Source organism: Dysidea avara, chromosome 13, assembly GCF_963678975.1.
Source record: "Dysidea avara chromosome 13, odDysAvar1.4, whole genome shotgun sequence".
In the NCBI taxonomy this organism is placed as follows: Eukaryota; Metazoa; Porifera; class Demospongiae; order Dictyoceratida; family Dysideidae; genus Dysidea; species Dysidea avara.
This window is the reverse complement of record NC_089284.1, coordinates 5,710,458-5,728,299: the sequence shown is the minus strand read 5'-3', so window position 1 is coordinate 5,728,299 and position 17,842 is coordinate 5,710,458. Positions and strand designations below refer to the sequence as shown.

Genomic DNA, 17,842 nt, shown 5'->3' with positions numbered 1-17,842 from the left:
TACTACTGTACTGTATGATATCATTGGTACATCTATCCAACCTCACTGGGTGTATGCATTCTAATGCCCACAATTCACAGACAGAACAAAAAAAGAAGCATGGGTGAAAGCTGTCCACGACAGTTTTACAAGAGATTTTCTGATCTACCATTTACCCGGAATTTTTGCAATACATAATTTTCACAGTTAGCAAAGCTACCGTGAAATTTTATCACGTGAAAATTTATGCATGTTGACACGTGCATCTACAAATTTCAACTCACTTTACCGATAAATTACAGGCAGTACCACACATGCCAATATTAAAGTGGGTGTGGCTCACGAAAGAAGGTGACCTACCGCAAGAGTAGAATATACCTCGCACAGAGATTGTGTTACTTGGTTCAGATGTGTTTTAGCAATAAGTATGATGCTTGAAGTAAAATAATCCAGCTTCTTTGTAGCCGTGTGGTCAACAACGAAAATCTTCAAATCAAGCAACAGTGATCTGTGAATTTTACATGAAATTTAAAACGTGAAAATTCTGGAGTAAGATACATCCATGAAATTTAAAATGTGAAAATCATGACAAGGTGCATAACTGTGAAGTATACATACCGCAAAAATTTGTGGGTATATGGTATTTTAGCATTGACCAATATTTCTGCAATTTCATGATAATACTCTCTAAAATGTTTTGTAAATGCAAACACTACACTTGATTTAGTCCCATGCTTGATACCTATCATCCAATACCTTCCATAAACATTATCTGTCTGCCTACATTCCTTTGACATCAGACAACTATCTTGGCAATTCACTGCATGTATCACTATGGTTTTGATGCCAAACAAAGTGCCTAACATCACTTTGAATGAAGCTTTAAACATTGCTCTATGGTGTATTGGATACAAAGTGGTCAACTACAGTGTAAGTGCTCTGCATAGGTAATTAATCAACCATGTATATTTATATTCATGCTATTACTAATAATTAGATTGTAAATACTATAGTTTAGTGTATTTCATAATTCATGAATTACATTATAATTCAGTAATTATGTTGCTATGCACTGCTAAGGAAATGTAACTTAACAACCACAAATTACACACAGAAGTATCTTTTCAACTGTTTTATAGTGTGTCTATCATGTTTTCTCACACAAATTGTATAGAAAATGCCTCAAAGCTGCCCTTCATTTTTGTTTGTGCAAGTACAGGACATGCCCTCTTTCTCTTCGTTATTTCTGGTATTCTATGAAGCCTATTACTGTACACTGTTTTTCAGTTGTATTATGCCCACATAGCCCATTAGGAAAGTTGGTCACGTTCTTTAACCCGTTTAACTCAAATTTTGAAACAGTGGCCTCATTAGCTTCTTGAAAATGTTTACAAAGCCTTTATTTCACATATGCAGGCTGCTTATGACACAAAACTGTTTGCTCAGTGCAATGCTCATGTGGGCGAAATGACACAGACTCCACACACACACTCACATGTACGCACCCATGCACATGTTTTTTCCCAACATTTACAGTAACCAGGCGCATGTCCCGCAGCCGGGTGCACCTGGTTAATAAATCAACACAACATACTATGTCCTTCAGTCTACAGAAATGAACATTCTTTAGGAGCTAGTGGATAAAATGGTACCCAGAAGCATTGCAAATAAAATTGGACACATGGTAGGTTTCTATATATAAATTTCTCCCAGAAATTTTCCCCATGAAAGTACTGCAAATCAATTATGATTACAGCTGTGGCAGAGGGAGCCAGCTAAAGGCAACCACTGAATCATCTGTACAGCTTCTGGTATTGACCAATGTTTTTACATCATAGACCACCATGGAAAAAAAAACTGACACTACTAAAAAAGTCCCCCCACACTACACTTAGCTGTGTTACATACCAGCATACAACTAATTTGTAATACTGGTAGTAGCCTTTGATGATCTGCCCACACACCATACTACAATTATTTTACAGTAGATAAATTACTAGATAAATTACTAGATAAATTACTAGGTTGTACAGACTATAGTATGTTCACGTTGAGCTGAACCCTGAAAAACAGCTTAAAATTAAAAGTGGATTTTTTCTCTCAACAGAGTTAACATTTCTGCCAACCAGATGATTATTGGTAACAGCAAAGGTGTCAACAACAGACACGCACGGTTTGGCTCCATTACAAGTTTGGGAAAGGACTCTAATGGACACTGTACTTATATGGCTTCTCCATAGGAAATGTATTGTGAAAAATTTGATTGGCCATAAATATTATGTCAAACATTTGAACAATAAGATTTTGAAATATTTTTAGTGGGTCAAGCAGTACTACAAATGAGCCAAATTTCAAGATCGTGTGTAATTGCATCCATGAGTTATTAAATGTTTTTGAGGATTCAGCTCAACGCGAACGTACTATAATGAGTGTATTTTCCATACAGTATGAACAAAGTAATTTTATAGAATAGTCCCAGTGAAGTTGTGTGTGTGTGTGTGTGCGTTTGAAGTTGCGTGTGTCGTGTGTGTGTTTGAAGTTGTGTGTGGAGTACTTGCGGAATTTTCATATCTGGTTATAATCCTAACAACTGATCTGTAATTGCTACTATCATTCACTGTACAAGACTATATTAATTGAAAACCGATTAGAGGAAATATAATTATTAAATTCATTTCTAGGGGGGGGGTTCCTGCCCCTGCTGACTGAGGACTCACCACATGCATTGTACTTAATGCTATATACATTAGTAACACAATAACATTACAAAATTTGTGTTAGCATGAACTTAGCACCATCTTGCTTTAGGTTGGCAAGCAAACCAGTGAGTGGCAACCGATTGATGTTGTCTAATTAGACATTGGACACCCAGTAGATACCTGTAGCTGCATGATAGATTTGACCACACCCCTTAATGATCTTGATGGACTAATAATAATTAAGTCAAGAGACCACACATTTTAATAACTAATTGCTCAAACATGGTGACCACACCCCTTAATGATCTAGTGGAACTTATAGCAATCAATCACAGTGGCCATACACCCTTATTGTAAAGCTGGCATGGTGTAAAGTAGGGCTCTCAGTTTCAATTAATTCATTAATCAATTAGTCATCAATTACTAAATTGATTATTTAATTAATCTATATGTAGCGAACACCATTCATATACTATCATCAGCTACACTTAGTCAATACTGTACACAGTATAGTAGTGGCACCACCTAGCATAACGTTATAGTGAGTAAAAGGAGAATTAAGTAAATGGCAGCAGTTGATAAGTAGCTAGGTTACAATTAGGCCACTCCAAATAAATTCTCAGTTTCCCGTCCACTGCCCACATCTAGCTACTGTCAGCTCTAAATATTCCATTATTCCATATTCTTCCATTATTTTCCGGGTTTTCTTGCATACTGAGAGGCTCAGTAAAAGCCATCTTGAAACAGTGTCAGCTCACGTGTCAGCAGTGCTATTGAGTTGGCATAAACTTAACGTTTACACTATTTTTGCAACTCAAAAAGCTCAATCATGCTTTTATGCAGCTTTTTATGATTGTGCCAGACAAATAAAGGCTTGAAAAACTGCCAATCTTATAATGAAATAATGGAAATGGACCGCCGCCCACCCACCCGCATGCAAATATGCTTGAGTTCAGGACGGGAAACAGAGAATTTATTTGGAGTGGCCTTAGTAGTTTAGCTGACAACACTAGCTATCACTGTCAGCACTTACAGGCTGCAATATGGCATGTTTAAGAGCTCAGGATCTCCCATGGATATTGTTAATAAATGGTGAACAGCATTTAATAATAATAATGCTTCATTCTCTTACTATTGAAAGCAATAAAAATTGTTCAATTTAGCTGCTCACTATTTACGATGACGTGTGTGTACACTACACGATTAATCGATTACAAAATAATAAGTCGATTATATATTTTCATCGATTAAAGCCCTAGTGAAAAGCATTGTGACTACATCTCTCTCACTCTAGACACTCTAATAAAGCAGTTTACCCTTATACAACAGCCATGTACAATACTCTAATAGAACAGTCACATGTGTATATCATAGCAAGAGCAAATAATGGAGAAAGGCGCTTCTGGTGCTTGGTGGTCTTTACTCTTGACAGCTATACGCTATAACAAAAGAACTAGTATCTTTAATTAATAAAAAGGAAATAGGGATCCAAGCAATTGTTAGAGAAAACAATTTAGCGTTTAGTGAATACAATTTGTTTCATAGCATTTTAATGGTCATCATGTTGCAGCGCCCGCTTTGTACTAGTCTAATGCTAGATCCAGCCTTTAAATTAATAGGATATTGATTGTTTTCCATGCAAACAAATAGTTTTATTGACAAGGTCCAAAAAATAGGGTTCCAAAGGATTTTTTACATGCCTCCTCATCTAGTACACATGCTATAATTTTAAGCCCCAATCAAAAAGTGAACAATTTTTTTGGTTTAGGAATTGGACTGTGAAACAAGAGATATAAATTGTGGCATCTCTACAGTCAATGTAGGGATTTTCCCACCAAGCTATGTTGTAATACCATCATTCACATAATTATCTTGCTCAACTTTTATTGGTTGGATCCCTACTTCACTTTTAAATTAATACTTTTATACCATATAGCCTAAATATTTCGAGGGGCATATTTTTCGAGGTTGAGTAATTTTGCTAAAATAATTTTTTCACAGATTTGCAAATACTCCCAAAATGTATTTAACTATATGGAGGTCTAATATTTGAAGGATAAAATTTTCACTGGTAAACCTAAAACCGCAAAATCAGCAAAAATTTCTCAAAATACAGTAATGAACTCATCGCCCTATATTCACAAATGTTCATGCAGTGCTTCAATACACGATGTAATTGCAATGCAATAGGTGCGCTAATAGTAGTTGAATGTTAAAACTGAACCCCTACAAGTTTGTGTAGGCATCAATGGTAAAAAAAACACAACTCTACAAGTTCATGAAGTTAGCCACACAAATTCATGAAGGCAGACCTGTAAATTCATGAAAGTTGTTATAGCCATGTAAACTTCGCCCAACCTTCGTGAATATTGTTTCACGAAGATGTAACAATCTTCGTGACAAATTCGCAAACTTTTTAATGCAAGGTACTGTATTTAGGCTAAGAGGCATAATAATTAATTATTATAATTAAGGGTAATTTTGTGAACTCTGTAAATGCAAACTTTACACTCATGCCACTTACCTTTGAACTGGAAATTATGCTAAAATATAAAGTTAAGTTATTACAAGCTACACGTACCAGTCCCTTCATTAGATAATTTAGGATCAGCTACAATGCCCCATCAGCAAAGTCTTCACTTCTCATCACACCTACCCACTATAACACTACAAACACTCACCTCTTCTTGACTAGCAGTGTTAGGCAATGCAGGGGGTACCGGTGGGGTACGAAGTGTCAATGTCGGTGAGGACTTGCCATTTGTTAAATCAAGTGATTGGGTATGGGCACCTACAGTAGAAGAGAAAAAACTCCGTAAAAGGCTTAAAAACCAGGTAAACACATTTGATATATGCACAGATGTTGAGACATGAATTTTTCAGTTCCACAAAAAGTGTTCACAAGACACACACACACACACACACACACACACACACACACACACACACACACACACACACACACACACACACACACACACACACACACACACACACACACACACACACACACACACACACACACACACACACACACACACACACACACACACACACACACACACACACACACACACACACACACACACACACACACACACACACACACACACACACACACACACACACACACACACACACACTAAACATCCCAGAAAATTATTTTTTTGTACTGGTTAGGAATTACAAGTGATGGATACAAACTGCTCGCTAATCTGAGTAGAGTGCACAAGCAGAACCCTATATGTGACCCAGTCTGGGAAAACAGTTTTATCGTCTATTTAAAAGTATCAATAAATTCCGGTTTTAAGTACAGTGTATAACAGTCACCTTTGGACCAGGAAGTGTTGGCCTTTATATATAGGTGGCTGTTATAGAGAAAAACCTGCACAGGGCGGTCAGCAGGATTCTAGTGGCTATGACCATTATAATTTCTATAAAATGCTTTTTGCTAGCACTCTGGTACTTTATGTAATTTGATTAGTATTTGCACATGCTTGTCTTCCCCCCAGTTGAAGCTATGCATACAGTGATTCATAGGTGATATTAGCCATTACAAAGAGGTGACTGCTCAATCCAGGTGACTGTTAACAAGGTTCCACTGTATTCAGTGTGTTGTAGTTCGCCAATGGTTGAAGCTACATGTACCAAATTTTCACATGTTTTACACCAATTCCTTACCTTCCAGAGCATCCACTGTACAAGCAGCTAACAGCTAAGTTTTTTTGCCTTTTTAGATAGTTTTTAACTTGATGTTGACTGTATCAGTTGAGCTCCAAAAGGGGTGGGAAAGAGTGGCTGTTTACAAAAATTAAAGAGGAAGGTGTAGGGATGAATTAGGCCAAGTTATGGGCCATTTAGGACTCAAAACTGGCTAAAATGAAAGAACATTTACAGCACAAGTCTTTATTGAACACCACGGAGCTGTACAGCCACAAACAGCCATCCATTAGGGCCCCACACCACTCGTATGGACCACCACTGTGCTTGGGAAAAGCAGCCAGCAAAAACAGACCAGTCAAGACTACCTGATTTTGATTATGAAACTTGATACTTTATTCATGTAGTTTTGTTCTCTTGGTGAAAAATCAAATCTACTGTCACGGGCAATAAGACCGGTTTTCCTAGACCAACTCATAACATACCATGAAGCCGCCTAACTTCAAAGGAAAATTTCAGGGTATATATTATTATTAGTCACTATGCCACTAGGGACCTACAAAGAAGGCCGTGCAGCAGGGAGTCAGAACATGTTACTAAAACTGAATGCAGAAAAAAAATCCCACATCTTATAAACCCTTGAACATTTAAGTGGCTATAGTACATTTTATACGTACCATAGGGTTGTATACAATCACTGGACTGGACTGGTGGACTAGTACTACTGGACTCAGTTTTTTCCCCCTTTCACCAAATATTGGCCACATGGCTATTGTTTGTTATACCGAATATGGTAGTGTCTAATCACTGGACTGGACTACTGGAATGGAATACTGGAATGGACTACTGGACTGACATTTTTTTTGTTTTACACATTCTTAAGGGTAGGGTTACCTATAGGCATGCTAATCTTATGTAGTTATACCACTCCCACCTGCACACACTCACACACACATACGCACACACGCGCACACACACATACACACGCGCGCACACACACACACACACACAAAGCAGTGTAGCCATGCCAGAATATGTCAGCTTTGCCTAGCTGCAGCTATACAGGGTGTACCAATGGATGGAATAGCAAGACAGTCACTTAAATTTTGTTGACTCTAACTTGTATTAGGGGATACATGGTTATTATATAGCTAAACATTTACTATATGATTTTATACTCCATGATAAGAAGAATGGTAGTCATGCATGACTTTCCGGGGATCATGCTATGAAATAAATGTTTGACTGTAAAACAGATGAGTATATACTTTCATTTGAGCACATTGATGTGTAACAGCTGCCTCTTTCAAGATTGATTGGCAAATGATACCTGCTCATTGTGTCAATAGTGCTAAAATGCACAGGTAGTGCAAAATGGACAGGTCAAACTGTATATCTTGTAGCAATAACTACAACCAATTGCTTAATTATGTGTTTAAAAGACAGAAGATAGAAAAAAAACTTGAGTCCAGTAGTCCAGTCCACCAGTCTAGTCCCCAGTGATTGTATACAACCTGTACCATAGCCTTGATGTGGGAGCAGTACCACCATTTTTTAAAATAAAAATTCAGGCCGAAATCGAATGTAGGAGTGTTATTTCCCACGTGATGGAAACCATGCATTCAATTTAGCATCTACAGCAATCAGATGGAGGCGATTTGTCATCTTAAGAGCAGAGTCAATTATTACTGCCTGACATAGGCCATTTGTCAGGCAAACATCATGCATGGCCGACCATAATGGAACCTGCCTGACAAAATTTCAGATCAAAATAGAAGTTGTAGAGTTTTTATAGTGAAGCATTGTCATCAATAGTATATAGCAAACACAACTTGATAACAATGATATTGATAAGTTGAGTCACTTTATTCTATCAATGTATCATAAGAAATTCCCTACTATGAATTGTGTAAAACAGTAGCATATCAATGTCAGGTAATGCTTTAGGTTGCCTGACATTTCCACTGGGATTAGAAAAAAATTATAAATGTCTTTGCTTAAGAGTTGAGAAACATTAATTAGTGCTATAACCTATTCATGAGCATTTCGTCGTATTATCAAATAACGCAAAATAGCCACTGTACAGTGAAACTTATCTCTCTAGATGCTTAGTAAACTTCTTTAAACAATGCAGCAGCTGTAAAATAGTTATAAAATCACTTAATCAAACTATTCCGTGATATCTGTAGGGTTTGCCCATTCATGTTAGCAAACATATAGTTACATTACTTGCTGCTGACCAACAATCGAAATTTATACAGTAAAAACATCTACATAATAAATCCAGTGGTTTTCCTTGTACTGGCTTGGGTGATTGGTCTCCCACCGTGGGATATTAGCCTGCAATAGGCATGGTACATCACATGCCTTAGTGATTTGCCTGATATGTATGCCCCAAGGGCGTGGGTATATAATATCAGGCAAATCACTCAGGCACATGATACAACTATTACTTAACTAGTAAAGCACTTTTACAACTATACTGCCATGTATGTCAGTAACAATGTTTTGATGTTCAGTTGCAAAAAAAAATGGCAGGAACATCTAAGCGGTGTTATTCTTTGTTCCCTGTATGCCCACGCTCCAACAAGGAGGATACCACATTGAAACGTAGCAGCTATACCAAATATAGGTTTATACACTGAGCAGTTTGTAGTTTAATATTGTCATAAATCTGTTCTGTCTATGTATAGACCTCTTGTGCAGGAAATAGCATCCTAATATAGCAAGTATATTGTGATACAAAGAAGCCATTAACTGATATCCAGTTTTATGGCTTCACATCAACACTTTACAACTCAGCAGGATGTACAATCCTTATGTTGGCAGATGTGTTGGTTACTATACCTCTGTAGGGGTTGTGTTTGGTAAACACACACAGAACATTTCTTTCAATAGCTGCTTTTAACCAACAACACTTAACAAAACCACTTTCTATCTGCTATTTCAGTTTTTCATCAGACTTCAGCTTCTCTCAAAATCACACACATACGGTAGACAAGGGTGTGTGACTGATTTCCAGGCACGGTTTATAAACATTATGTATGTTTGTGTGTGTATGTCCACACCCTTAGAATACACTTTTTACATGACATATGTGTCACAATAGCAAACCTTTCTCTTCTAGGACACAAATGTACAACCTTACTCACTCACACATTATTGCCATTAGTACAACCATAAAATCCCTCAATTTCTAACAGTAGACATTCACATCTTTGTGATAGATATTTTATTCCAGGAAGCATACTTCAGTCAGTAGACAGAAATAACAGGCACCCATTACCCATAACATAATGGCTTTGATTTAATGGTACAAGCTTGTAATGACTGAAAATTGAGTAGTGTTTCTAGCCCATAAAAGCTTGTACAGCTGGTCTTGTTTTTGACAAGTGATGGATTATAAACTACAAGCAACATCCTACCTCTTATGACAAGCAGGGTACACCAGTGTGTCTCCATAAACTCCCATGTTTGGGATAGCATGCAATTATACAATTATATAATTTATAAGCATCACACATCTTGCTCAAGCCACAACAGTAACTTTTCCAACAGGTAATTTCATCATCCTATAACATCAGGAGAGCATGATCAAGGTATTAATGAAATTTGCATGTACATTTTTGGGCTCAACTTCAAGCATGTAAGGTGTCTCCAGGAACAATTGATTCATAATGTTGCAAGACAACTTCCAATATACACTGATGCAAACACATGTGTGTCCTGTGAACGTAAACACATGTGTGTCCTGTGAACGTAAGCCCAACATCTATGATCTCCTACAGGTTGGTGCTTCACACCTTAGACTTATTGTACCCCAGCACATGCAAGTCACATGTAGACCACACATATTACACTACAAGTGAGACAACTGTTGAACTGTTAGTAGTCACATCAAACTAGTCACACCTCATTGAGCAGCCTACACAAACACACTAATACATAAAGCCCTAGTAAATCCACTCAGTTCAAAGTGAGTATTGTCTCTTTATACAACAGGTATATATAACAATGATACATCAGTGAAATATCTACCCATTACATAAACAGCATTGGGATTTTGAAAAATAACTGCTATGTATATACACCAAAACAAAACATGCTTCCCATTAATGAAAGTCATAAACCATTCCATCAGTCAAATATAGGATTAATTAATGCTATATGTACTAATTGGGAGAAGTACCATGCCTATTTAAAGTAATAAATTCATCATAATATAAGGAAAAGTAAACCTACTTTACTTAATTAGTTCTATATATACACTGGCAAATACCAGCACACTATTTTCAAAAACGCTTGGTCAAATCGTTCAAAGCAAAACCTCAATCCACTATTTTGTAATTTACAGAATGTATCAAGAAAAAAAGGGGGGCTGAAACAATCATGGTTTTTTAGTATTCGAATACTCTCTAGAGTTAACGATAGAGTACTACCATCTGATGTTTTATACTGACTTTATAAACAGTTACCAGCTTTTTCAAGTAGCAATGACACACACACACACACATGCACGCACGCACGCATGCACACACACACACTGCATAAAAGTACTGATTTCAGTGTTCCTGACAAGAAATTATGCCAATCAAACTCTCTATAGCCTCCACTGTGTCACTACCTGATGGCAAGTGCATCATGTGAGCTGGGTTATGTGATCTTAACGAGTACTCAGGTATTTGCAGTGTTTGTTTCAGCCCTAAAAATAAGTATCACGTAGTACTAAGGGTTTAATGTAAGTGACACAGTTGCAAGCTCAACATCATGTGACTGTGTTGCCAAACTGTTTACAATCTACTTTGGATTTTCACAACAATAGAATACATCCATTCACAACAGGGGAAATGTAACATAATAACAAAACGACCATGACATGACAAGAATACATCCATTCACAACAGGGGAAATGTAACATAATAACAAAACGACCATGACATGACAGTGTAAGGACTTTCGGAGGCTTTGTCACTCAGTAATTGAAATGGACATTGTTAGCAGTTATTTGAAACATGGATGCATTGTGGAGCAAAATACTAACTTCACCTAATACGTACCCCATGTTCATAGTCCCCACACTAGAACAACCATTTTATTTTACAAAGGAAATACAGTGTTCAACATAAATATATACCTAATATGACAAAAGAACTATGGTAGCGTTATTTGTAAACGATGAGATAACACAAAACCTCCACCCATTTATCAGGTCTCATTTCACTAGCACATGTCACAGCAGACCAAAAGAAGTAACAGCTTAATAAGTATATCACAAGGTGAAAAGAAGTAAGTTGCAAGGGGTGGGTACAAGTGTCATGTAGCTATATTTGTACATGTGTGATTTTACAAATGCACTAATGCAGCACTAAACAATTAGAGTTACCTTGACTTTGTTCTCTAGTAGGTGACATGGGAGGTAGGGTGGGTTGAAAAGGACTGATTAATGGAACATGAGAGCTCACACGAAATCTCGACATCTCTATATGCTCTTGCTCTTCCAGACGAGCTGTCATAAACACTGACTCCGGTATCATGCCCTGGTTGAGCTTATCAGCGTCAGTGATCGCCAACCCTTGATAAATCCCATTACTTAACACGGCAGGGTCTAATGAGATGGTTGTATTCGATGTTGGCTTGTCTCCCTCGCTGGCTGTTGGGATAGTATGCGGTCGCCACTGTTGTTTAACGATCTGAGGGCCGGCTAAGGATAAGTTCTCTTCGCTAGAGTCACTTTGGTCCAACTCGATACACATACTATCTGACATGGCGTCATGCTCGTTATTGCTCCGTAAAGCAGCAGTGTGTTTATCAAATATTGGATTATTGAATTCGATATCATCGTCATCCATGTGGCTTCCTAGGTGGGCGAATTAAGTAGAAGGTAAGTTCTACTACAGATAGCGCCCTAAAAGTACTCACCAAAATTTACTAGCTGAGTTCTCCGCTGAAGATTTTTAGCTTGCTGTGAAGAAGACATCAGGGTAGTTTCTACGGATAAGGGTAGGAGGAGTACGTGTCCTGGGTGTGATCACGTGTTGTCTATAGATCACGTGAAGGTGAAAACCAGGCCTCGTGGTAGCCAGTCAGCTGACGATAGTGAAGTTCCACGATAAAGCCACGTAAGACTTGCAGTGTAGATCTGCTACATCATGTGACCGTTTACGAAATTTTTATTTATTTTTTTTTTGATGTTTAAAATGTTCATTAACCTTTGATATTCTCGGGTAGTCTCGCGTGGCCAGACCGCTTTTTCTCCGTCATGGCGCTTATCGATTAGAGATTATAAGCGCCTGCTCCGAAATAGTAGACGCTTATAATCTCTAATCGATAAGCGCCGCGACGGAGCAAAAGCGGTCTGGCCACGCGAGACTAATTCTTGGGTACCTTCTGAAGTATGTACAGACACTTTACAACAACTTGCAATTCAAATCCGTAAAGCGTAATTCGTGAAAACCATCTCGCTAGCTGGATTATCCACGAGTTTATTTAATAACACAATGCTACATACCGGCTTTGTATCCTTGCCTCTTGTACTCGTCCTGTACAGTAATTACGACCTTAGCGCTCAGCAGGCTCTAGCTAACAATTATTTAATGGTCACGTGAGCACGCTTTTCGCTTTGGAAAATTGCAAGGAGTAGGAAAGTGTCTGTAATGGTGAAAGGCTCAATCAGTGGTACACAGAGAGGTATGTATAGCTGCCCGAGTAGTCTATGTGTTTTAGAGTTTAATTTAGAGAGAATCTATCTATGATGTTACTGACCTTCATACTGAATTCATCATGCAGTTTTTGAGTATCATAGTCATCCTATCATTCTGCTGGACCAGATTTTATCACAGCAGCCAAATTGATTTAACAGTTATTTGGTAATTGACAAGTAAAGTTTAACTCTTAGTGTGCCAGACTAGTCATATAAAACTTGTGTTGTCTGTAATAATGTGCTGCAAACGAAGAATTAATGCAATATCAAAAAAAAAAAAAGAAACCCATGCAATCCCATAGTCATCTGCACTATTATAGTAAATAGTTACATAGCAGTAGCAGTCTAAAACAGGTGTGGCCAGCCTTAGAACATCTGTTATGTGTTGGCCAAGAAGTAGGTCAATGATCGGTTGCCTTCATTTATCAGATGTGAAAAATATGGATTGCAACCATTTCTTTGTTGTGATTTAGTTTCACACCTTATAGAGTCTTAGTTTGAAGATCATGGCTGTATATATTCTCTAGGCCGGTTTCTTTTCATATACCGTACTATATAGTAGGGATGATGGAGGTTGTCCAAAAATATCACAAGCTTTACAGTTTACAGTGACTTCCTTCATGTCAGCCTGGTAGAATTGATCAAGCCCAAAAAAAGCGACCGCAAAATTCTTCCAGCAAGTTTCTATGAAATTTTGAATCATAAGTACAGTGTACTTATATCATGGATCATATATTTTCTCATGAAAATTTTTTGACCAGAAACCAGCCTCACAATATTGTTATGCCACCTTGGTATAGTATTGGTTAGGTATAACCAAGCCCAAAAGTGCCTTCAGTACCACCTGTAACACTACCGATAAATTACTAGTTGTCAATAGTATAGCCATACCGAAGTTGGGATTAAATGTCCACTAGCAGGTGTAGATGACCTTCCTTTTGGCATTGTGTTGTTTTTTTTATTTCTATGATCCCTATACATGATACGCCCAAAATTTCTAATTTTCACTTTATATATGCATGCAAGCCCGAAGTCAGTTGTAGGCCAGCTTAGGGTTTGCTTTTAGTTGTATTTTTCTCTGCAAATACCTAGAATGATTTATGAGAAATGGTTTTTTTGGATGTCTAAATAATAATTATAAGATTTTTACTTGTAGTTGATCTAAGAACTATAACTGCGTAATTATTATTCTGATTTGTTTGCAAAAGCTAGTGGTCCACATTTCTGGTTTGCATTTCAAAAAGTCTCTGCAGATTACTATGAGACTATATAAGGGGGGAAAGCCCTGAAATGCCTGTCAAAAATTATTACAATCTAATGTATTTGGCAGATTTTGTAAAAAGTCAATCAATAAGATCAAGAGTTTATACTCCCATTACTATATTATGAACTCTTGATAAGATCAAAAAGTAGAAGAAATTTAGAAATACTTAATACCTCTGTTTAATATCTCAGGAATGCACCTAAGCATATCAAAACTTGTGTAAGATATTCTGGTTTTCCGAATAGGTTACGCCCATTTCGTATAAAATAACACTGTCTTCTAAACAAGGCGCCATAACTTCCGCGTACTCTGGTTGACAGACACGAAGTTTGGTTTATCAGACTCCTCTATGAAAGGCGAATCGATTCATGTGTAAGTTCTTTGTGTAGTAGCGAAGGGGAAGCTAAAAAGGAGCCTTGCACCACAAAATTTACGTGTTCAAAATGCCCGTAAAAACACATGATTTTTAACATATCTCTGTAAACTAACCTGTTTAACAATTTGTACGGTCGGAGTCTTATTAAGCATCTTTCGCTGCATAGAATGATACCAAACTTAGCGAATTTGGTTGAGGATAACAACTTGTAAATTGGGATTTTGCTGCCAAGATAATTAAATTTTCCAATAGGTTAATGTATGGAGCGCGCATTATGTTATCATCAGTAGTAAGCAACTGTCGCTATGGCGACATTTTCCCATTTGTACGGTCGGAATTGGATAGAAGAATTCAAGGGCTTTCTTTTATTGTATGGTGTGCTGTAGAGATTTTGTGAGTTAAAGGTTGTAAATTAGCGTTTTTGTATGCAGTGTAAAATACATGTATTTTGCATTGGACAATGACTGACAAGGAATGACAAGATTTTTTGATCGGTCTGTTTTACCAAGCTGAGGTTTCAAAAAAGATATTAAACTGATATTAGATTTATTTAATTCATAATTCTTAAATTTTAAGGGTTTAACCCAGTGTTTTGAAAACTTTTAATGTTGACCACCTGAAAATGCTTGATTTGACAAATCCCATACATATGTTTTGATATGGACTCAAAGAAGGGATATCCACTCCACAGCACTATAGGGTTTATAAAATTAATGTTCTCTGGTAATAAGCAAAAGCAACTAGAAACCAATAGTGTTTTACAGGAAGGTCAATTGATTGCACTCAGTTGTAACTGGTAGAATAAAAACCGAACTTGGTCTACATCTGATAATGGCACAATTATAGATACAACTTATAATACTTAATTCTGCCCTTACTCTGCTGGCCTCAGTTTCTTATTGGAAACTTGGGAACATAATGACACGGATGTACATTTCAATGCTCCCTTATAACCCATACATGGTTATAGATTGCAGCACTTCTCAGTAAGTCACGCGTGCAAAATTAGGTACCAATATAGTGACTCTTCTTTGAACAGCTTCCAGTGCTCTGATATCTTTAAGAAGATAAGGTTGTCAAACAATACATGCATCATACAATGCATAACGCATCTCCCTTGCTTCAACTCTGCCAAGAACATAATCATGATGATAAGAAAACAACAGAATGGCCATTAAATAAGATTTTGCACAAAACCATTTAAGCTTTCTATTACACAAATCGTTATAAACTAACAAGTTCTTTCTGCTATACACAGTTTCCCAGTTTAATAGTACTGTATAGTAGCGGTAGTACTGTATAGTAGGGATCATGACTTGTCTGGCCAAAAATATTACCAGCCTTCCTTTATAACAGCTTCACGGTAGCATATCTCGACTAGGGTTAAGATACAGTGCGCTTACCTTTGTCCACCATTTGTTTCTCCAATACTGCAAAGATATTTATTTGCAGTAATGCAGGATGGCTTCGGTGCAGCTGGCTTATCACAAGCGTCACCCTTAATTTCCATAGTGACTGGATTAATTGCAAAGGTGCTTCTCATCCTGTTCTTCATTTGTAACATTGTATAATGGGTAGAGCATATCTGAAAACAAAGCAAAATGGCCACTTTACCAGTAATTGAGTTGAGGTGTGTGTTTAGTTGCAATTTCCATATAGTGGCTGGATTGATTGCAGAGATACTTCTTGTTCTGTTCTTTGTTTGTAATGCTGTACAACGAAGTGGAATGTCCACATGGCTTTCAGATAATGATGATTTTTTTATTATGTCTGGTAACACTACTATCATAGTTTTAAGTGACAACATTTTAATGACAAAGACTTGTTATCACCCATGGCAACAATGTAAAAGGTGACTTTTGACACTTCCCATGTAGTAGTATCTGGGATCTTTTGTTGAGGTCCCCTTGAGTACTCTCACAATTGTAAGAGTTGCCCAACAACCTGGCCATCAACTTTGTCATGGATTAAAGGAATAGTCGATAAATTCAGGAGCTGCTATACTGTTAGTATCAGCTCCTAAATTGTTTGGTGTAGTGTACAGGTGCCACACCGGACTCTGCCTATCAGACCCTAAGGTGGATTGGCATGTAATTTTACTGGTCTTCATTCCTGAGTAAAGGCATCTGTGGCTACTGCCAGAGTGTCTGACTTCCAGCTTACAAATACTGGGAGTTAAGATGACAGTCTGCTTGCAAACAGGTCTGTGGACCAGGATCCAGGGATCGATTGATTTCCTGGAAGGATCGGGGAAAGCTTCCACACTCTGACCTGTCTGATCATGTTCTGGACTCCTTATCTGTATTCGTGTTCAAAACTTCCAGTAGGTTGATGCTGAGCTTGAAGGATACAGTATGCTTCTTTCCATGCACCACAACCACAGGTCCTTTGTTAGCTAAAACAATTTTGGTGATGCTGTCCCCCCTTCTGTTGATATAGACAACTACTGTAGTTGCAAGAGAATCATTGGCATAATTTTATGTCTGAACTGCCATAGGCAATTGATGTGGAGAGATTGTTCAGTTGGGAACCATGGACCTCTGGTCTAAATTTTATTGCAGGTGGCTCCCCAACCTTGTAGGAAAGTATCTGATGTTACTGTTACGGATCAGAGGCGTAGCTAAGGGGGGCATTTGCCCCCCCATCACTAATTGATTTTTAAAAAACTTTCGTCACAAGTTTACCAGTATTAAACTGACACGCAAATGACTGTAATTTATGTACACTACTACGCGGTATCACCAGAGGTGGCTAGTGAATGCGCACACACAACATTCAACTCGCTAGTGAATCCATCGAACGAAAATATTAGAGACATACGTCTATATTTAGCCTAGATTACTCGCGTGATAGAACATTTTTGAATCTAAAAAGAGTGACCCGCTTCTCCGCGGCAGGAGTCACAAGTGACAAAGGAGACCAGATGACGCTACGAACCTACTGCCTACGAGGTGATAAAGTGTTAGCTAAATAAATGTACCAAGTTTATTTTATCGAGTCGATCACACTGGACCTTTGTACGTACGGAAGTGCAGTCTGTTTTTACTTTGTCAGTCAGTCAGGTGGATCAGTCAAGCTTACAAGTTCTGCTAGCAAGACAGGTGGGATTTCGTGCAATACATGGCATTTCAATTTCGCCGAGTGAAGTGAGTGAATACGTCATC

The 17,842-nt window shown here is 37.7% G+C and overlaps 1 protein-coding gene across 1 annotated transcript in view; it reads right to left on the bottom strand.

Moving 5' to 3' along the window:
* LOC136242753 (rho guanine nucleotide exchange factor 10-like) overlaps positions 1-12,416 on the bottom strand; it is a 32,752-nt gene extending 20,336 nt beyond the window's left edge. Inside the window, exons 1-3 of the mRNA XM_066034210.1 lie at positions 12,258-12,416; positions 11,722-12,195; positions 5,360-5,469 (exon numbers count right to left, since the gene is read on the bottom strand). Coding sequence (XP_065890282.1) covers positions 5,360-5,469; positions 11,722-12,195; positions 12,258-12,315 — 642 coding nt within the window. The 5' untranslated portion in view covers positions 12,316-12,416. The remainder of the gene's footprint in view (positions 1-5,359; positions 5,470-11,721; positions 12,196-12,257) is intronic.
* Positions 12,417-17,842: the final 5,426 nt, after the last annotated feature.